Raw genomic sequence first — 18,016 nt, forward strand, 5'->3', positions numbered from 1 at the left:
TCCTCTCCACTGCCAGCTCCCAGCTCTTCCTCACTCCCAGCTCCTCTGGCTCTCAGCTCCTCTAGCTCTCAGCTCCTCTCCACTCCCAGTTCCTCTGTCTCCCACCTCCTCCCTGCTCTCAACTCCTGTGGCTCCCAACTCCTCCCACTCTGGTCATCTCTCTCCCTTTCCCCCTCCTCCCTTGTCACTCCTGTCCTATTTGCCTCCTGCTCCACTCACTCTGAGCCCCAGGATCTTCCTCCCAGGCACCTTTTTGCCTAGGGGACCCCTTTTTGTACCTTTTTGCGTAGGGGACCCTGGGACCCTGACAGCTCAGCCCAGGGTCATCTTGGCTGTGTGACCTCAGCAAATCCCACCCTCCCGGGCCTTGGTTTCCCCTTGAATAAAATAAACAGTGGCCTACTGGCCTTAAAGCACCCCCCCAGGTCCCATACACTGCGGTTCTGGGGAACCCCTGCCTGACCCAGCTCTGCGCATGGAGGGTAGGGCCCCACTGGACCTGGGGAGGGCGGGCCTTGGAGCCGGGTGGGACCCTCCAGGACCGCTGTCCCCACAGGCCCGACCACCACTTCCTGGAAGCTATCTGCTGCTTCCCCATGGTCTACTACATGGAGGGCTCCGTGGACAAGTAAGGCGTGGCTGGCCGTGGCTCGAGGGGGCTCCACACCCACCCCTCCCCTCCTCTCCTCTTCCCTTCCAAAGTCTGGGGTGGCCCCGACTGCAGGTGGGGTGGGGGGCTGAGGTCCTCCTGCCTTCTGACCAAATCCCGGGGGCCCGTGGGTGGGGAGTGGGCCACATCCTCAGCCATAGGCTCCCGGTCCCACCCCCGCCACCAGCCTGGACAGCCTGCTGCAGTGCGGAATCATCTATGCGGACAACCTGGTGGTGGTGGACAAGGAGAGCACCATGAGCGCTGAGGAGGACTACATGGCGGACGCCAAGACCATCGTCAACGTGCAGACCATGTTCCGGTGAGCCCAGCGTCCGGGGCTCAGCTCCAAACCAACCCACCGCCACGACCACAGGCCCCCGCCCTGAGACCCCCACAGCCACGACCACAACCACAACCACGGGCCCCCACCCTGAGACCCCCACAGCCATGACCATGGGCCCTGCCCTGAGACCCCGCCCACAGCCACACGATCATGGGCCCTCACCCTGAGACCCCCACAGCCACAACGGCCCCGCCCTGAGACCCCCACAGCCACCGCGGCCCCACCCTGAGCCACCTCCGCCTCCCCCAGGCTCTTCCCCAGCCTCAGCATCACCACGGAGCTCACCCACCCTTCCAACATGCGCTTCATGCAGTTCCGCGCCAAGGACAGCTACTCTCTGGCTCTTTCCAAACTAGAAAAGGTGAGCAGCCCTGCCCCGTGCCAGCTGCCACGCCTGGAGCCCAGAAAGAGTGGGAGGAAGGGGCTCGGGGAAAGGGGGCCAGTGCCATGGGAGGCAGGGCTCCTGCCCCCTCCTGCTGGGGAGCTCAGGAGAAGGGGGGAGCCCAGCGTGGACAGGGGGCTCTTCATGGTGGAGCCAGGAGGTGGAGGCAGGGCGTTGCCCTGACCTCGTGTGGGGCACTGGGAATGTGGCCCGTAGCAGCCCTCCGTCTCCCTGAGCAGGGACCGGGCCCGGCTGTGTCTAGAGGCCAGGGCCATCTGTTATGGGATGGTCAGTTGGTCAGAACCCCCGTAGGGAGCCCTCAGATTGGTGGTTCCACATAGTTGGGCCGGTAGCTCTTAGTACAAGTAACACACACAGCTGTGCCCTTCCAGACTCCTCCGCTGCCCCGGCCGCTATGCCCGACCTTGAAACAGGTTCACTGTAACCACTGCCTCCTTGTATTGACAAGGGACCGAGGGCCTGAGAGGGAAGGAGCCCGGATCGCACAGTGTAGCAAGTGGCTGGGCTGGAACTGGCTTTCCGCCCCGGGAGCTCCATGACGAGCACCACCCAGGCTCAGGTGTGGAACGCAGGGGCGCAGGCACTGTGGCTGTTGTCTAGATGTTTGGCTGACCCCAGCCCCACCCATTCCCCACCTGCTGAGGCTGGGGCAGCACCACCTTGTCCACACGGGGGCCGGCGCCCGGCCAGCCCTAGGCTGAGACCAGGGAGCGGGCACCTTGGTCAGGAGCAGCAATGCTGTTTGTTCCACACAAACCCTGAGCTCACCGGTCTGGGCTGATGTCCTCACCGTGTCTGTTCCACACAAACCCTGAGCTCACCCGTCTGGGCTGATGTCCTCACCGTGTCTGTTCCACACAAACCCTGAGCTCACCGGTCTGGGCTGATGTCCTCACCGTGTCTGTTCCACACAAACCCTGAGCTCACCGGTCTGGGCTGATGTCCTCACCGTGTCTGTTCCACACAAACCCTGAGCTCACCCGTCTGGGCTGAAGTCCTCACCGTGTCTGTTCCACACAAACCCTGAGCTCACCGGTCTGGGCTGAAGTCGTCTTCGGCGAGCTGCTGGGGCCTGCGTCGCTGGAGGAGTGTGACACCGTGGAGGAACTACTGAGCCAGGCCAGGCCTGACCACCGACACCAGGCAGAGGACACACACGGGCACTGCCTGCGACACGGACACGGCTTTGTCCCACCTGAACCTGATGGAGAGTGAAAGTGTATTCCGGCCAGCCACGGACCAAGAGCCCATAGGGATCCTGGAGTCGGTTCTGCCCCAGAGAGACGCGAGGAGGCCGGGCTGGTCAGCCACCAGGTCAATAGGGGCACCTGCCTCGGAGATGCCAGCCTGAGGCATAGGGGGATGCTCGGGCAGCTGGTCTCACCACAGGAGGGGGCTCTGTCTGCACTGCCCACCACCCAAGCCCACCCTAGAGCCTGCCCTGCCCGGTGTCGGGAGCTCCTGGCCCCAGTCCCCGCTCAGCCGGCAGAGGGGTGTGCTCTGCAGCGCGAACCGTGCAAGGGGAAGATGTTTGCAGGATTCTGTGTTCAGGGACCCAGCCGCTCCCCAGGGCTGGGAGGACTCTCCGGATCTGGAAGACCAAGTCTGACCCAGTGTGGACCGGGAGGTTGCCGTGCAGTCGGGATCCAAGTAGTCATCCTGGTGCGGCTCCTCTGGCTTCAGCCTGGCACCTCTCTGTCCCACAAGGTGGCTTGAAGGTTGGGTTAGCAAGCACGCGGCCAACACGCTCCTACCTGCCTTCCCACCAGGCAGCCATCGCCAATCACCCACCCTCCGCCCGCTGTGGAGCCCCAGCTCCTCCTTCCCCAGCTTCACCGCCACCGGGGCCCTGTGCTGCCAGGGCGGGTGCGGCCAGCTCTCCATCTCAGGGCAGTGAACAGTCCTGGGCTCCAGCTCCAGTCATGTGGTTCTGTGGCAGTTGTGTGACAGGGACCAAGGAGAAGTCAGGGAGAAGTCCTCCAAGGAGAAGTCAGGACGCCAGCAAAGCCCCTGGAAGCAGCCGTGAGTTCCTCTGGGCTGACATGGTACTGGGGTCCACGTGGGACAGACACCCTGGGCCCTGGGCAGGGCCAGGCATATACAGAGACGTGGGGCCAGGGAAGAGAGGGCGCCGTGGACCACCTGACCCATCGCCCTCTGGGGAGGCTGGGATCTGCCTCCCTGGCATGCAAGGATCCTGTAGAAGGAACCAGGGGTCGCGTCTTCACCAGCCTGGGTGGCCTTGGCCCCAGCTTCCCCGTGGGTCTCTCTGACAGGCCAGCATACGGTGACCTGCTTCCAAGAGGGACACCTGTGGCAGCTTCAGACCCTTATTTAAAAGACATTAGGCCGGGCGCGGTGGCCCAAGCCTGTAACCCCAGCACTTTGGGAGGCCGAGACGGGCGGATCACGAGGTCAGGAGATCGAGACCATCCTGGCTAACCTGGTGAAACCCCGTCTCTACTAAAAAATACAAAAAACTAGCCGGGCGAGGTGGCGGCGCCTGTAGTCCTAGCTACTCGGGAGGCTGAGGCGGGAGAATGGCGTAAACCCGGGAGGCGGAGCTTGCAGTGAGCTGAGATCCGGCCACTGCACCCCAGCCTGGGCAACAGAGCGAGACTCTGTCTCAAAAAAAAAAAAAAAGACATAAATTGGCATTAATTATTATTATAAAAATGTACATGTTTAGTACATTATGTATTTTACTTCAAAGAATACTGAAAGTAAAAAAAAAAAAAAGTTACCCCAAATCCCTGCAGCCAACATCTTCTACATCCAGGCACAGTGGAATGATAAAGACAGGATTCCAGGCATGACTCAGGAAGGAAAAAGGGAGGAGGTGGAGATGGCATACAGGCCATCGGCGAGATGCTCTGCCGGGCACGGCGGCTCATGCCTATAATCCCAGCACTTTTGGAGGCTGAAGCAGGAGGATCACTTGAGGCCAGAAGTTCGAGACCAGCCCAGGCAACATAGCAAGTCCCCATCTATACCAAAAATTTAATGGCCGGGCGCAGCGGCTCATGCCTGTAATCCCAGCACTTCGGGAGGCCAAGGCGAACGGATCACCTGAGGTCAGGAGTTCAAGACCAGGTTGGCCAACATGGAGAAACCCTGTCTCTACTAAAGACACGAAAAGTAGCCGGGCGTGGTGGCGCACGCCTGTAATCCCAGATACTTGAGAGGCTGGGGCAGGAGAATTGCTTGAACCCATGAGGCAGAGGTTGCAGTGAGCCAAGATTGTGCCACTGCTCTCCAGGCTGGGCGACAGAGTGAGACCCTGTCTCAAAAAACAAAGCAAAAGAATAAAACTATTATTAAGGATGCTGCTGGCGGGCTGACATGCATCCTCCCTTGAGGGCTGGCTCCGGAAGGTTCTCAGAGCCCCAGTGTGAGAGAGGAGCCTCCCCCCGCCGTCCACCTCCCCCGCCGTCCACCTCCCCTGGTCTCCAGCACCCAGGACGCCTCTGCCACTTCATTGCTTTCACATGGTCAGCTTGTGTGATCTCTCCTCACCAGGAGCCTTCCTTCAGGCTGGCTCTGCCCGCCCCGGGGCTGCACGGTGCCTGCCCTGCTCCCTCTGACCGGGGATCTCGTTCTCAGGAAGGGCTCATCCACCCCTGTGTGCTCCTGTCTTCGCTGTCACTTGTGAACGGGACCCGCTCAGCCCCTGCTGAAGCTCTCCTGTCCCTCCAGGGCCGCCACCTGCCGGGCCTTCAGCAGCACAAAGAAGTGGGTTTCTCGTCCAGAAAGCAGGAGGAAATCTCTGGAAGGTCCTGAAACATCAGCTTTTTCCTTCCTTCCACGTCTCTCTCTGGCCCTGTCGTGGTTCTTGTTTCCTGTTGAGCGTTGTTCTGAGTAAAGGAAAAATTAAAATGGCAAGTCGTTCAGGAATTTCACGTTCATCTCCATGAAGCGCAGCTGGAATTCTGGATGCAAATCACCGTGATTGCAAACTCACACGCCCGTCGCAGCTCATCACACCTGGTTCTTGCTCCAACAGCGGGAACGCCGCAGGAAACTAACTCCGCTGTGTCTCACGCCCCAGCCTTCCCGCCGGCCACTGAGTAAGGGCGGACCCAGAGGAAAAGGGGCTTCTGCCTGATTGTCCTGTCGCCGTCATTTCTTTTATCTGTGAATCGAGTTCTGGTTCCAGGGGGAAGTGTGGCCTCCGTGGGCGCACACGCCTGCCTGTGCACACTTGCTTGGAGGCCAAGCTCCAGGGCTGGGGCTGTCCGCTGAAGAATGGCCCGAGAGATGGCCACGGCCGAGTCCGGAACCTGTGGATGTACCATCTCACCTGGCAAAAGGGCCTCTGCAGATGGGATTAAGTCACGGGCCTCGAGATGAGAGATTCCCTTGGAGCATCCAGCAGGTTCACGCCATCAGGGTCCTTCTAGGGAGAGGCCGGAGGTCCCTGTCTGGTGGGAAGCAGCTGCACAGCCAGCTCAGAAGAGGGAAGAGGGAGCCACGAGCCAAGGCAGGCGGCCTCCAGGAGCTGGAGAAGGCGAGAGAAGGAGCCCCCCAGGCATCCAGAGGGAGCAGGGCCCTGTCCGGGCCTGGATCCAGCCAGAGACACTTCAAACTCCTAAATCCAGAACCGGGAGAGAGGAGACAGGTGCCGTTTTAGCTGCTAAGTTTGCAGTCATTTGTTACGGGAGCCCCAGGAAACTCACACAGCGGGTCCATTGTGAGCCTGGAGCACCGGGACAGGAGGCCAAGGACAGCAGGCAGCCCGATGCTTGCTCCTCCTCAGCCCAGGCCCCATGCGCCCTCCGACACCACTTAAAAAACGCCAGGGCGGGAGAGGATTATCAGGAGGATCTGGAATTTCAGGACAGCAAGAGCAGGGCACCTGACCAAACGCAGTACCTGTGGCAGCCGCCGGGAGTCCGTCTTCTCGTCAGAGCCCCATATCACTGCTCCCGGGCTCTTGCCCTGTGTCTGGGAAGATACAACTGGTTCAGGCCTGCTGGTGTGTGCACACATGCAGACATGTGCACACAGGTCCCATGCACACACATGTATGGTGCACACGTGTGCACACACACACAGTGCCCTCGCCTCCGTGGCTGCCGTGCCACTGAAGGGACCTCAGCACCAGCCCATCTGAGGCCCCTCCTTTCCCACAGAGGGAGCGAGAGAACGGCTCCAACCTGGCCTTCATGTTCCGCCTGCCCTTTGCCGCCGGCCGCGTCTTCAGCATCAGCATGTTGGACACGCTGCTCTACCAGGTCAGCTGGGAAGCGGCAGCAGGAGGGGGGCGCCTGGGTGGGACCCCCGTCACGCCCTCGTGGGTGGGACCCCCATCACGCCCTCGGCTCTGCAGCCTGGTCCCCACTCGGAGGGATAGGCCTCCCTCTGAACGACCTTCCCTGGATTCCAAGGAGACCTGTGGGCCCTGTCCCTGCCCCGGGGATTTCTGGGCCCTTTTTGACCTATGGGTGCCTGGCAAGTGCGTTTTCCTAGAAAAGGCGTTCCAGAACTCTGCCTGTGGGTCATGTGGTGCTTGGGTACCTGGTGGTTGTGTGTGTGCGTGAGGGGGGGCGAGCTTGTGGCCGGGGGGGTGTGGACCTGTGTCCTACGCCCATGCTCATGTGCCTCGCTGTGGCCCCCTCCCTCCCTGGCCAGTCCTTTGTGAAGGACTACATGATCACCATCACCCGGCTGCTGCTGGGCCTGGACACCACGCCGGGCTCGGGGTACCTCTGTGCCGTAAGTGCCCCCGGCCGGGCCGGGCTGGGGTGTGCTGGGCTGTCCCGAGTGGGTGGATGGGCACCTGCCCTTGATTCAGTGGCTGGGAGGCTCTGGGTGCTGTCACCTGCCCTGGCCGACTCAGGGCTCCTGCCCTGCAGATGAAAATCACCGAGGGCGACCTGTGGATCCGCACGTACGGCCGCCTCTTCCAGAAGCTCTGCTCCTCCAGCGCCGAGATCCCCATCGGCATCTACCGGACAGAGAGCCACGTCTTCTCCACCTCGGAGGTTCTGGGGCAGCCCCTGTCCCGTGCGACCCACGCCATCCCCACCTTCCGGGGGCTGGGACCGTGGCAGCCCCTGTCCTGTGCGACCCACGCCATCCCCACCTTCAGTGTCGGGAACTAGGTCAGCTTTGCCCCTGCCGGCAGCTCTTTCCGTCTGGTCTGTGTGCCCACATGCAGTGCTTCCAGCTGGAGCAGCCACGACCCCTACTGGGGGCAGAGAGGCTCAGGGCAGGCTTGAGGAAGAAGATGGGCAGCCCCTGTGCTGCAGCCCACACAGCGGTGGGCACCGTGCCTGCCCGCCCTAAGCGTGTTCCATGCAGACCCCAGGCTGAGGCGGCGTAGGGGGACAGGGGCACGCCCACAGGTCCCAGACTGTGCCTATTTCCTTTGCAGCCGCACGACCTCAGAGCCCAGGTGAGTACCCGCTCTGCGCCCACACAGCCTCTGCCGAACACCAGAGCATCGAAGCCTCACGTGGAGAAGCCTGCCAGGCCCCACCCACCCACCTACCCACCCACAGGGCCCTGGGGAAGGCGAGGCGGGAGTGGGTCCCGTGGATGTGTCGGCCCCAGCATGGCTCAGAGAAGGCTCTTGACAGTCACTCCCTCCTGCACTGGTGGGGAAACTGAGGCCTGGGGGAGTAGCCTGTGAGTTTGGACACCAGTTGCACCCCCGCCCCTCCCAGGCCCAGCCCTGGCTCCCCCAGGCCCCACCAAGGCAGGCAGCCCAATACCCCTCTGGCCTGACCATCCAGCCCCCAGCCTCCCAGGCCTTTCTGAAGGTGCCGCCCAGGTGGGGGACACCCTGCCTTTTCCCAGCACCCCACACCCCACAGGCCCTGGCACCTCACATTCTCCCGGTTCGGGGCCTCCGAAGGGCGTGTTTACAAGAGGGACCAGGGCCCATCTGCAGATGGAGAAGTTGGCACGCAGAGGGGGTGACCCCCCAGGGCAAGGCCAAGATGTCCTGGGGTCCAGATGGGTCCCCAGCCGGACCCACAGAAAGAAGGGCCCAGAGAGGTGAAGCGAGCTGCCCTCAGTAGCCTGGCGAATCCCTTGAGCAGGCCCGGGCAGGGCGGGTGGCCCGGCAGTCTGAGTTCAGAAGGAAACCTCGGACCAGGCACGACGTTCTTTCCAGAGGAGGGAGGCACATGCACCCTGGGGTCTGTCCTCGTCTTCTTCCCTGACACCCCCAGCCACTCCCACGCGGGCCCCAAGCCCCAGAGCCCCAGAGCCCCAGAGCCCCAGAGCCCCAGAGCCCACACCTCCTCCTAAGCCCACACCTCCTCCTAAGCCCCTGCCCCAAAGCCCATGCCCCTCCCCGCAGCCTCACCCCTCCCCGCCCTACCCAGTCCCAGATCTCGGTGAACATGGAGGACTGTGAGGACACACGGGAAGCGAGGGGGCCCTGGGGCTCGCGCGCCGGCACTGGAGGCAGCTCCCACGGCCGACACACGGGCGGCAGTGACCCCGCGGAGCACCGGCTGCTGCGGCATAAGAGTCTGCAGTGGGCCCGAAGGCTGAGCCGCAAGGGACCCAAGCAGGCAGGCCGGGCGGCGGCCGCGGAGTGGATCAGCCAGCAGCGCCTCAGCTTGTACCGGCGCTCTGAGCGCCAGGAGCTCTCCGAGCTGGTGAAGAACCGCATGAAACACCTGGGCCTGCCCACCACCGGCTACGGTAAGGGCGCCCGGCGTGGGTGGGGGCAGGACAGACAGACTGGGCCAGGAACAGTCGGCCACGGCATCCCGGGGCCTGGGCCATCCTGTCAGTCAGCCTTTCTGGCCACGCGCTGCCTGCCCCTACTGTGGGATCAGCTGTGGGCACCACCACCACGGCCCAGCAGAGGTCCTGTGCAGAGGAGGGTGGAGGAGGGGAGTGGCCATGGCCCACCCTGGTGCTGGGAGGCCCCAGGACCCTACGGCAGCGCTGGTGCTGAGCCCCATAGGGAGGCACTCTGTCCCACTGCCCTGAGGCCTCAGTTTCCCTCTCTGCCAAATTAGAGACAGGAGCTGGCTGAACCCTTCAGCCAGGGGAGGCAGCTGTGGGGTGGAGAGGGCCAGGCTGGGCTCCCCGAGTCAAGGGCGTCCATTAGTGATGGGCCAGCAGGCTGCAGCTAGTCCTGCTGGACAGAGGATACCCAGGGCCCCTGAGTTCTCGCAGAGGACAAGACTCTGTTGGGGACCCCCTCCTGGAGCCCCAGCCCTCCCAGCAGCCAGGGTAGGGGGGACCTTGTCTTTGGGGGAACGACTGGGGGAACAGCCCATAGCAGGACATACCTCTGTCCACCATGGGCCTGCTGCCACTCCCACGGCACAGCCCCTCCTGCGGTCCAGGGAGCCCGGTATCCGTCTTTAGCAACAGATCCGCACAACCCCGTCTCTCTGCGCCTTGTAGTGGGAAATGTGCTTGGGCTTGGGGGCCCTACATGCCCTGCCTGGCGAGGAGAGAAACTCATCCCTTCCCTCCCTCCCTCTAGAGACGCTACCTCCATTGATGAGGCCACGGGCCCCAGCTCCCCAGCACTGGGCCGCTGCCCAGTGACATCCACCCCTGGGCCGTGTCAAGGCTCCATCCTCCCTTTGTTCCATCTCGGGGACATGCCCGATGCTCAGGGCTGCCTCTGTCCCTTTGGGGTGCCCGGTCTCCCAACCCTGCTTCCTGCGTCGGTCACCTGGGTCGAGGTCTTAAGTCCCCTGAGCAGAGTCAGAAGCTCAGGGCTGGCCCAGGAGCTGCTCACAGGTCACTGGGCTGGGCCGGCCTGTGGGCCCGAAGGAGACTCAGAGGCCAGGGTTTGGGGAACAGGTGGCCCATGAAGACCTTTCCCGGCCCCCAGCCCCGTGGGTGCTGTGGAGGACGCCCCCCTGTCCCTGCCTTGAAGCTTCCCTCCGTCCCCATAGTGTCCCTGTCCCAGGAGGGGCTTCATGCCCTTTCAGGGGGGGCTTCCAGGGCTGAGAGGGGTGCCTGGCGTTCGCGTTCGTGGCCCCCCTTTGACTGTTGGCAGAGGATGATCCAGCCCGGTCCGGCCACCCCCAGAGCTGGTGCCTGCCTCTGCGACTGCTGCCTGCCCCCAGAGCTTGGCAAGGGAGGAGCAACTGCGTTTCTGGTGACCGACTCGCTTCCGGTGGCTGGCGCTGGCTGCAGGTCCTGGGGTGGCCGGCCTCCCGTGCAGCTGCCCCCGCACCCGCCCGCTGTGCCGGCCGCCCGCCCGCACCTCGCTTGCTGACACTCTCTCTCTCTCTGTTTCTGTCTGTGCCTCTTTCTGTGTGTTCTGTAGAGGACGTAGCAAATTTAACAGCCAGTGATGTCATGAATCGGGTAAACCTGGGATATTTGCAAGGTAATTCTGCTCTGGCGGGTGCCGACCGCTGCACCACAGGGCTCACCAACCTTTCGCCGCCGGCAGCCTTGCCGTGCCCCGTCCCGGCCAGGCAGGTGGACGGGAGTTGTGAGAGCACGTCCCAGGTGTCAGCCCAGGCAGCCCTGTTGGGCAAAGCCTCGCATGTTGACAGTGTCCCCTGGCTGGGCATTGAGGACGGGCCTGAGGCTGAGGTCCAGGGCTTGTGCTGGTCAAGGTGCTGTTGGCCGCCAGGCAGAGTGGCAACTGCGCAGCTCTCGGGCTCACTCTGGTGCTTCTCCTGCTTTGCTGTTTACGATGAGCCCTGATGGGACCGGTAGGCCACCCTGGCCTACAGCCAGCCCCTCCCTGAGGCTGGCCCCTCAAGCAGTCTGAGGACCCTAAGCCCCTCTGCTCTCAGGAAGCACCCACATGGTCCCAAGCCAGGGCCCCGGGAGGAGCTCGGTGAAGCCTGGGCTGGACGCAGGGGTGGGGAGTCCAAGCCGCTAGGAGTGGGCAGGCTTTGTGGCTGCCCAGGCGAGGTGGATGGTAACCTTCGTCCCCCAGCTGGGGCTCCACGAGGGGATTCTTCCTGCTCGGCTGGGGCAGAGCCGCTCCACACCCCATTCTGTTCTGGGTGCTCAGCCGCCCAGCACCCCGTTTCCTCCAAGAACATGCTGGGCCCCGTCAGTGCTCAGAGCAGAGTCCCAGCCGGGGCGCTCCCTGGGGTCCTGGCAGCCTCAGGGGAGCTCAGACCCTGTCCCTGCTGCCACCCCTCTCTACAGGGTAACCCAGGAGCTTGAAGGGCCTCCTGAGCCCAGGCAGGTGTTAGCTTGGGAGGGACGTGTTTGCCAGGATGGCCTTGCAGCCGGGGGCAGGGCTAGGCCTGGAGCAGCCACGGAAGTAAAGCGTCGGCCTCTCCCGGTTCTATGCTTTTCCTTACGATGGCGCTCATGGAAGACCCTTGGTCTGCCGGGCACTGTGGCGCTTGGACCCGCAGCTAGTGGCCTTCATGAGCCTTCATGAGTGGGACGCCTGCATTTCCCGCTCCCCTCACCCGCCACGGCTTCCTGCGGCTCCTGCTGCGGCTCTAGGGCAGGCGCGGCCACGGCAGGCTTGGGGGTCGAGGGCTCACAGGACTCGCGCGGCACTCGGCCTACATGCCTGGGATGGTGAAGGTGCTGGGGCTTTGGGGCTCGGGGGCTGCACCCCGCTGTTTGGATTCAAGCAGACCCTAGGCCAGGAAGAGTCACTGTCTTTGCAGGGAGGGTGGGCAGCATCCCGGGGCCCATCCAGCGTGCAGCCCCCACCCCACACAGCAGGAAGAGCCACCTCAGCCCCGATACACAGAACCCGTCTGCACGCCTCCTCACGGCTGCCCTGGGGGTAGGCACTAGTTACTCCCAGTTTACAGAGGAGGAAACTGAGGCTCAGGTGGCGGCAGCTCTGGTCCGGCGTGGGGGATTCAGGCAGGAGTGACCGTGGATGCCAAGGGCCAGGGGTCTGGAAGTTCTGAGGCCTGCAGTGTCAGGAAGCGGGTGAGGAGCAGAGGTACCACTGAGGCCTGGAGTGAAGGTTGGAGGGTCTGGGTGGAGGCGTCAGGTAGCCCTGGGGACCAGGGGTGAGGTGACCCTGCCCCAGGACATTCACCAGAAGGGCCAAAGCCAGCCCCTGCCTCACCCCAGGCCCACCTGCTGCCAGCCTTCACCGAACAGTGGACATGCGAAGCTAGTCCTCTGTGCCCATCCTGGGCAGCCAGGACCAGTGCCACGTGACTGACCACAACCCAGCCCCTGGCGCTGCAGCTGGGACCCAGCGTCCCCACCCACCACCCAGCCCAGCCTGGCTCAGCCCAGCTACGTGCTCTGCTCGCTTCAGAAGCGTGTGGTCCAGGCACCCCAGGGGGAAAAGCTGCGGCCTGGGGGCCAGTCTGTGCCTGCCGGAGTGAAACCAGCTGGTGGCCCCTTGTTCTTGGTGTCCCACTGGGTGCTCATCACAAAGCCAGTCAGGCAGTGGGGGCAAGTACTTACTGGAGCCGCCCACACCACTGCTCCCTGTACCACCTGCCATGCGGCCACCCCAGAGGTGTGTGTGGGCACAAGAGGGGGAGGGTGTGCCTCCCTGCACAGCCTCAATGTGAGGAAGACCCTGCCATGGGTTTTGGGAAGAGAGCCAAACAGCTGTGAGGGGCAGGTGTCAGGCCGTCCCATCCTGCAGGCATGGACACAGGAGCTGGCACCAAGTGACCTGCCGCCATGTGCAAAAGGCCAGAGGCAGAGCTGTCCAGGTCACCCCCCAGGTCCTAGCCTGTGCCCCCGCCTCCCTGGCAGCAGCTGTGCTCACACTGTGGGACCTCTGAAGCCCCCACTGCAGGGGGACCAGCGTGCCCCCCCGCCGGCTGGCCAGCAGCCTCCCTGACTTCTCTCAGGGGCCATGGCAGGGCTGTCCCAAGGGGAGAGGACGGGCAGAGAGAAGGGAATGGCGGCAGCCAGGGTGGAGGCTCCCTGGGGTTCCCGTGTCCTGGGTCACCTTTGTTCTCTGTCCTTGGAGTCCCGGAACAGGAATCCAGGAGGTTCCCTTAGACATCATCAGATGGATGAGGCTACAGGCCCTTCCCTCCTGGCCAGTGAACCCAGGGCCACTGCTGGGATGGTGGGCTCTCCCTCCCTGTGCTTGGCCCCACGGAGACTGTGAGATGGGGGGGGTGTTTCTCCAGGACTGTTTTCACCCCGTGGGACACATCCGCACTCCCACGCCATGAGCCAGACGCCAGGCTGTCTCCCATGAGGGGCAGGGCCGTGTTCTCAGAGGAATGAGCTGGGGGCTAGTCTGGGCTGATGCCACTTGGGACTTAAGTCTGAAGCAAAGGGCTGAGCACAGCGAGTGGGAGTGGCCTGCCCAGGCCCAGGGACGGCGGCAGCTGCAGGGCCCTGTGGGAGGGACGGGGCTGAGCAGCCTCTGGAGTCCGAGGTGGGTGTGTGTGAATGTGGAGGACGGCGTGCAGGTGTGTATACGAGTGAGTGTGCAGGGGTCTGTGGATAGCATAGGTATGGGTGGCTGTGAAGATCTGTGCAGATAGACACAAGTGTGTGGGACACAGAGGTGAATCTGCAGGTGTGTGCGTGTGTGCACAGGTGTGTGCAGGTGTTAGGTGTGTATGGGGGTTGGGGTGTGTAGTTCTGTGTGGGTGTGTGCACAGGTGTGTGCAGGTGTTAGGTGTGTATGGGGGTTGGGGTGTGTAGTTCTGTGTGGGTGTGTGCACAGGTGTGTGCAGGTGTAGATGAAGGCATGCATGCATGCGAGGTGAATAGACATGTCTATTGGTAGACGTAGGTGTGTGCTGGTGTGTACGGGTGTGCTTCATGCCTCTGCTCAGGCCCACCCCTTTGCTGTGATGCCACCTGGCACCGGAGGGGGATGCAGGTCGGAGCTGGCTCCCGGCTGCCCTCCTGGCTGCCCCTGCCCAATGTGGGGATGGGCCCTGGCTGGGCTCACCAGGATGAGGTGCTGGAGCAGAATGGTCAGGAAGGCCGGAAAGATTCAGCTCATCCTGGAGCCCCCCACACCTCCGGGCCCCTGCGGAGCTGGGAGGGGGAGGGCTGGGGAGTGACGTCTGCCCGGCTGTGTCCTTTGCAGACGAGATGAACGACCATCAGAACACCCTCTCCTACGTCCTCATCAACCCTCCGCCCGACACAAGGCTGGAGCCCAGCGACATTGTGTGAGTAGCACCTGCGGGCTGTGTGGAGACCCCTCGAGCACCAGGTGGGCACTGGGGAGATGAGGCCACAGGCACCACAGTGGGGCTGCTGGGCAGGGGCTGCCTGGCCCACGTCCACTCCAGGGTTCCCTCTGCCCTCCCGCAGCTATCTCATCCGCTCTGACCCCCTGGCTCACGTGGCCAGCAGCTCCGAGAGCCGGAAGAGCAGCTGCAGCCACAAGCTATCGTCCTGCAACCCCGAGACTCGCGACGAGACGCAGCTCTGAGCCAGCCCTGCACGGAGCTCGGGCCACCAAGCCCAGAGCTTGGTGGGTCCTCAGGAAGGACGTGGAGGAGCGTGTGAGGACACAGTGGCACTAGCGTGACCCTGGGGATGCCACACTCTGCTCACCGTGGCTCCTGGGACTCCACCCTGGAAAGGAGCGCCTCATGCGGGGGGAGGGCCAGCTCGCCCTCGGGTACCTGCAGGCTAGTGAGGAGAGTTTTTTAACCTATTTTTACAGACCGATGCAGTCCACGTCTCTTTACACAGATGTACCGTAACTCGTGACCAGGGCTGGCTGGGAGGGCAACGCGGGGACCAGACGCCCCGCAGGGCCGAGCCCAGGCTGTCCTGGAGGGTGGGGCTGGCTGGGGTGCATGGGGAGGGGAAGAGAACCCAGGAGCCCTGCATGGGCCACACCCAACTCAGAGCCAGCCTGAGCTTTCATGGCCAAGCAGCCTCACTTCCTTCCAGCCGAGGCCTGGGGCCCGGGGCTGCCGTGCTGCACTCTGTGGGGCCGGTGAGGGGTACCCTCTGCTCTTTGCTGTCCTGAGTCCCTTCTGGAAGTCAGAAGCAGCAAAGGGCCCGGGGAAGCCGGGCGTGTGTGAGGGGTGCATCCCCAGGTGCCCCAGAGGGCCCTGTTGCCAAGGACCTTTCTGAAGGTCACGAGCAGAAAAAGACGCCATTTCCTCTACTTCACACTGAACTTTCCCGGCCACGGCGTCTGGGCGGCGTTTGGGTGGAAGATGGTGCATTTCCACGGACCGTTTTACACTTACCTTTTAAAGCAAAGCCTCGTTTTCTAAACCCCTGACTTGTGAAGCACAATTCAGCCTCCGGGCTGGGCCACGTGGAGGGAGAGGACCTTCTTAGCAAGGCGAGATCCCGGGCGGCGGCTGACATCGGGAGCGTCGTCCTGCGTCCTTTGCTGCTGGTTCCTTACTGGTTGGTACTGTCAGTGCTGGAACCTTCTATTAAACGGATGCATTCTGGAGGCATGAAGTTACAAGTTGCCCCGCTCGTGGTTCCAAGGCTCTCACCCCTCCCAGCCACCCCATTTTAAGGGTTAGAAACACCTGCTGGGGTCCCCACCCCAACCCCACAGGCAAGCTCCCATTCCCCAGCCAGACCAGGACAGTCCCTCCAAAACTCGGGGACCAAATTGTATTTGGCTACTGGTGACTGAATCCTGGTAGCCAGGAAACCCGTCTGGCGGTGGGGGTCCCAGAGTCCAGGGGGGCTCTCTGGTGAGCTGCCCATCAGCCTCACCCCTGCAGCCAGGCGTGTCCCTGGGGTGGGTACAGAGACCCCAGGCGCTGCCCACAGTGGCACAGAACTCATCTGAGGTCAGCAGCTGCTGGGGATCCCCTACACTGGGGGTCAGGGCTGCCCCAGGCAGGGATGTGTGTGTACCTCACTACGTTCATTTCAGGGTACCCCAAGAGGCTGAAGGGGAAGGACCAAAAGGCTGAGGTGCAGCCCCTCCCCGGTGTCAGGGCAAACAACACAGCTGCTAGAGGGGCCGGCCCTGGCCACACGACTAGCTAGTCCCTTACTCCTGGCCTGCCTGGAACCCTCCTGCTCAGAAGGTGCCCACTAGTCCTCGGTGGGGGACAGAGCCAGATACGGGTGGTCAGGAAGAGGCTGTGTGGATTCAGGGGACCAGAAAGTCCCGGGACCTTGATGGAGTGGCAGGGGTTGATGTTGGGCTAGAGTGGCCAGAGCCTGTCCCAGCAGGGCTGGGGTCTATCAGGTTCCCGGGATCCAACCAGCGGGCATGCCCTGCCCTGCCCTGCAGTCACCCTGCAGCAGGCAGGTCCAAGCCTGCCTCACCTGGGCGGCTTCTTGTGTCACCCACAGCCTGGCCCCCAGGCAACAGGGGCTGCACAGCCCCTGCAGGGAGGAGAGGGGAGAAAAAAGCCGGCCTGGCGGCTGGGATGGGAGGGCCACAGCCCCAGTGGTGGCGGGGGAAGCTATAGCTCCTGGAACCCCACACTGGGAAGAGCTGGCCTCTAGGAGGCACCATGGGGGAGTCACATGACTTGCGATGTGGACGGTGTTCATGGAGTCCCTTGTGGCCACTCCACCACTGGGAGGCCGGGAGGCCTCTTGGCCTTTGAGCCTCTCTCCACGGGTGAGTGGAGTCCCCAAAAGAGGGCTGGGGGCTTGCTGCCCAGGCGGGGCTGGGTGGGCACTTTGGGCCTCGGAGAACATCAGTGGTCCATTCCCTCCCGCACGTCGGCGGCAAGTGGCAGCATGTTCATAATCTCCAGTAGCGAGACCACTTCAGGTCCAGCCCTGGACATCTGAGGAGGAGGCGGGCAGTCCCTGCTCCTTCACTAACCGCAGAGGATGCCAGGCCCGAGGCCCCCTGCTCTGCCCGGAGCTCATGCGGGCAGCCATGGACACAGGTAGCACCCAGCGCCCAGCGGCCTGTGAATCCTCCCGTGGGCAAGGCTGGGAGCCAGGGGCTGGAACCAGGCAGGTCCATGACTGTGAGATGCCAGCTGCCAGCCCAATAAAAGCTGCCTGAAGCATCTGGAACCTTCTGTGCTCTCCTTGGCCTCCATGTTCTTCGTCTGCGGGTTTAGGGAGTACCTGGGGTCCCTCTCTGCTTGTCCCGAGCCCACTCACCATCAGCCCCGGCTAGCACAGTCAGACATCAGGAAGGTGGGTCCCTGCTCCCCCAGCCGTCCTCGTCCACCATCACTTCTCCCAGCCTCATGTCCGGCTGACCCATCAAAGGTCCCCCTGCAAAGCCTACAGCAAGTGAAGCAGGATCTGAGCAAAGGTTGAGGAACTGAATTCCCTAAGTCATCACTGCCTAGAATGAGCTAAAAGAATTTGTTTTAATGCTTTACGGTAGACTTATTTGAAACACACAAAATTAGTGAGAAACCTGCTATTTTCCTTATTCCTTTTGTTTGTTTTAATTTTCCTTATTCCTCATCCATCTAACAAAAACCTGTTTGGGCAGGGCGCGGTGTCTCATGCCTGTAATCCCAGCACTTTGGGAGGCCAAGGCAGGTGGACTGCTTGAGCCCAGGAGTTTAAGATCAGTGTGGGCAGCCGGGCGCGGTGGCTCACGCCTGTAATCCCAGCACTTTGGCAGGCTGAGGCGGGCAGATCACAAGGTCAGGAGATCGAGACCATCCTGGCTAACATGGTGAAACCCTGTCTCTACTAAAAATACAAAAAAATTAGCCAAGCATGGTGGCAGGCGCCTGTGGTCCCAGCTACTCGGGAGGCTGAGGCAGGAGAATGGCATGAACCTGGGAAGCAGAGCTTGCAGTGAGCCAAGGTTGCACCACTGCACTCC

General features: G+C 62.7%; 1 protein-coding gene across 1 annotated transcript in view; it reads left to right on the forward strand.

The window, feature by feature from the left end:
- Window positions 1-15,021, forward strand: part of KCNT1 (potassium channel, sodium activated subfamily T, member 1) — a 98,596-nt gene extending 83,575 nt beyond the window's left edge. The window contains exons 21-31 of the mRNA XM_011985063.1: window positions 557-628; window positions 837-971; window positions 1,245-1,356; window positions 6,531-6,632; window positions 7,030-7,113; window positions 7,254-7,382; window positions 7,775-7,795; window positions 8,733-9,057; window positions 10,655-10,717; window positions 14,351-14,435; window positions 14,581-15,021. Coding sequence (XP_011840453.1) covers window positions 557-628; window positions 837-971; window positions 1,245-1,356; window positions 6,531-6,632; window positions 7,030-7,113; window positions 7,254-7,382; window positions 7,775-7,795; window positions 8,733-9,057; window positions 10,655-10,717; window positions 14,351-14,435; window positions 14,581-14,701 — 1,249 coding nt within the window. The 3' untranslated portion in view covers window positions 14,702-15,021. The remainder of the gene's footprint in view (window positions 1-556; window positions 629-836; window positions 972-1,244; window positions 1,357-6,530; window positions 6,633-7,029; window positions 7,114-7,253; window positions 7,383-7,774; window positions 7,796-8,732; window positions 9,058-10,654; window positions 10,718-14,350; window positions 14,436-14,580) is intronic.
- Window positions 15,022-18,016: the final 2,995 nt, after the last annotated feature.

This window comes from Mandrillus leucophaeus, unplaced genomic scaffold (genome assembly GCF_000951045.1).
Source record: "Mandrillus leucophaeus isolate KB7577 unplaced genomic scaffold, Mleu.le_1.0 Scaffold28, whole genome shotgun sequence".
Classification (NCBI taxonomy): Eukaryota; Metazoa; Chordata; class Mammalia; order Primates; family Cercopithecidae; genus Mandrillus; species Mandrillus leucophaeus.